Source organism: Salvelinus sp. IW2-2015, unplaced genomic scaffold (genome assembly GCF_002910315.2).
Source record: "Salvelinus sp. IW2-2015 unplaced genomic scaffold, ASM291031v2 Un_scaffold11417, whole genome shotgun sequence".
NCBI lineage: Eukaryota > Metazoa > Chordata > Actinopteri > Salmoniformes > Salmonidae > Salvelinus > Salvelinus sp. IW2-2015.
Window position 1 is genome coordinate 1 of NW_019952674.1, and position 3,383 is coordinate 3,383.

General features: G+C 41.4%; 1 protein-coding gene across 1 annotated transcript; it reads right to left on the reverse strand.

Annotated features, from left to right (window-relative positions):
* Positions 1–1,561: 1,561 nt before the first annotated feature.
* LOC112080069 (adenylyl cyclase-associated protein 2) lies at positions 1,562–2,988 on the reverse strand. The gene is made up of 4 exons (XM_024145846.2): positions 2,814–2,988; positions 2,518–2,600; positions 2,127–2,267; positions 1,562–1,995 (listed from the first exon to the last, which is right to left on the reverse strand). Exons 1-4 carry the CDS (start codon positions 2,980–2,982, stop codon positions 1,912–1,914), a joined length of 477 nt encoding a protein of 158 aa, XP_024001614.2. The 5' UTR covers positions 2,983–2,988; the 3' UTR covers positions 1,562–1,911.
* Positions 2,989–3,383: the final 395 nt, after the last annotated feature.

Below are 3,383 nucleotides of genomic sequence, written 5' to 3' on the forward strand. Positions count from 1 at the left end.
CATCTGACAGGTGTGGCATATCAAGAATCTGATTAAACAGCATGATCATTACACAAGTGCACCTTGTGCAGGGGACAGTGAAAGGCCACTAAAATTTGCAGTTTTGTCACATAACACAAAGCCACAGATGTAAAAAAAAAAAGTTGAGGGAGTGTGCAATTGGCATGCTCACTGCAGGAATGTACACCAGAGCTGTTGCCAGATAATTGAATGTTCATTTCTCTACCATAAGCTGCCTCCAACGTTATTTTAGAGAATTTGGCAGTACGTCCAACCGGCCTCGCAACCGCAGGCCACGTGAATGGTGTCGTGTGGGCGAGCGATTTGCTGATGTCAACGTTGTGAACAGAGTGCCCCATGGTGGTGGTGGGGTTATGATACAGACAGGCATAAGCTACGGACAATGAACAGAATTGCATTTTATCGATGGCAATTTGAATGCGCAGAGATACCGTGACGAGATCCTGAGGCCCATTGTCATGCCATTCATCCGCCGCCATCACCTCATGTTTCAGCATGATAATGCACGGCCCCATATCGCCAGGATCCGTACACAATTCCTGGAAGCTGAAAATGTCCCAGTTCTTCCATTGCCTGCATACTCACCAGACATGTCACCCATTGAGCATGTGTGTGATGCTCTGGATCGACATCTACGGCAGCGTGTTCCAGTTCCCACCAATATCCAGCAATTTCACAAGTCATAATCAACAGCCTGTTCAACTCTACGCGAAGGAGATGTGTCGCGCTGCATGAGGTGGTCACACCAGATACTGACTGGTTTTCTGATCCACATCCCTACTTTTTTTTTAAAGGTATCTGACCAACATATGCATATCTGTATTCCCAGTCAGTTAGTTAGGGCCTAATGCATTTATTTCAATTGACTGATTTCCTTATATGAACTGAAATAGTTGCATGTTGCATTTATGTTTTTGTTCAGTGTAGTATAAAAAATACATTTACAACTCTATCATGCAATATAAACATGATACAACCGTTGAGTCGACAGCTAGATGTGAATAGTTGAGTATAGTAGAGTATTACAGCAAACCAAAACAGTGTATGCTAGGACATCCTGTGGAACATACTCCAACTGGCTGTTCAATTCCATCCGTGGGACATTCTCTTCATCCTTCTTCTCATACAAATCCAAAGTCAACGCTTGACCTCATTTCTCAATACTTTCTGCCTCAATCCAATAAAATCACCACAACAGTGCACAAAACAACATGACAATGCCAAGGAGGACTGAATCTGAAGGTTCTCTCCAATCAAAATGCACCTCCATAATGCATCTTAATACAGTTTGTCTTATCAGGGTTGCATTTTCTGCTTTAAATTTGAAAATATGTAATTATATTGTACCCATATGTACACATGATTTTATTGCTATGGCACACACATGTAAGTGTGATACTTAGTTTAAGAGATACCTTATTTTGCACCAGCAGATTTAACATAATGGCTACACTTCCTCTTTATTCCAAATTTGAATGCAACTTTTTAACTAGTTTGCAAGTTTAACTAGTTCTACACATGACGAAACCTGACAAATACTACCTGCGTGTTTAAATAGTAGACCTACCATAATTCTGTAGATAGTACAGTAGTTTTGTGGATGAGTGCTGTGCGACCAATAAGCTGAACAAACAGTTCCATAACAATCTACCATTTCAAAGTGCTGAGAAAAAAACAATAACAAGTCATCTTAATGGATACAACCAGGCTTACAATCAACCTACAGTACTACTAGCTAGTCAGTTACAGTGTCTGGCTTGTCCTTTTATTACTTGTAATAGCCAGCCTATATGGGTTTGTGAAATCTTTGACGTAGAGGGAAAAGGGAGGAGAGGAAGAGGAATAAGTGGGGGTGTGAGAGAGATGATGAGGACGAGAAAGTATCAGCGATCAGCCAGCGATCTCTGTGGGTTCTGTCACCAGTTTGGACCCGTCCCAAACCGTCTTGAACTGCTCAGGAACTGGGAACTCCCTCTGTTAAACACACAATGTTTAAAACAAAACCACACTTAGCCACACTCTCACTCAGTCTCATACTTACACTCATCTCTCTCTCACACACAGTCTGAAATGCAAGCACTCCACACACTTTCATACACACTCACATAGTCGTCGTCCTGCGGTACCAGGATGTTCATTTCAGAGCTCTTGGCGCTGATAATCTCACAGTCCAGAGCGTCCTTACTCAGGTAGACTTGGCAGCCCTCTGTCTTGTTGATAGAGATGGTGGGAACTCTACCCATCACCTGGACAAAAGTGGGGCAGAGCATCAGCACAGATTCTTCTATCTTATAACTAGTCGAGACTGGAATTTATCCTGACCATGTAACCTCACCAGAAGAAATTGTGGCCCAACATAACGCATAAAAATAAAAGTGGCAGTACCTTACATCTACTATAGCTTCATAGCGGGTACATTTGAGTTGAACTTCAGATGCAGAGAGGAAAGAGATGCCATATGTTATTTTCTAGAACATGTATGAAATTTGAGCTGACCTGCAACTTAATGTCTTTAGAGTTGATGACTTCCATAATGCCAACAACGTTGTCAAACACCAGACCAAGCTTCTTACAGTTATCTGTCAGAGGTGAACATCACAGAAAAACATGAAATCGGTGAAGGTTTAGAGAGAGAGAGAGAGAGAGATACAGGTTTGATGCTGTCAAAGACAACAAAGAAATTGTCCACTGTACAGTATATGGCCATGCCTTTGCAAATGACGTTGCCGTATACATAATCAAATCTTAATAACAGAACTATAACAAATAAAACAATGGATGGTTGAACTCACCCACAATGATGGAGTTGATCTTTCCTTTTATCTGTAGAGTAGAGTTGCTGCAGCCGAAGACATAGGCCACCTGTCTCAGCTCTGGCTCCTCGATAACCAGGTCATGAGCTTGGTCAAAGTACTCCTGTGGGGTGAAACAACAAACAAGACCTGTGACCATCTGACCCATCTCATGTTTGACCCTTCACTTTTGGATGACCTCATTGGGTTTAGCACCAGACATCACAATCGCCTCTGAAAGAGTACAGTCATAAAAACAGCAGTCTTGGTCTTTGAATCTGTAAGGAATCTAAACTTTCCTGAATCACTAGAAAAAAATGATTAAGGGCCTCCATGTCCTCCATTTATACTGAACAAAAATATAAACGAAACATGTAAAGTGTTGGTCCCTTGTTTCATGAGCTGAAATAAAAGATCCCAGAAACATCCCATAAGCACAAAAAGCTTATTTCTCTCAAATGTTGTGCACAAATGTGTTTACATCCCTGTTAGTGAGCATTTCTCCTTTGCCAAAATAATACATCCATCTGACAGGTGTGGCATATCAAGAATCTGATTAAACAGCATGAT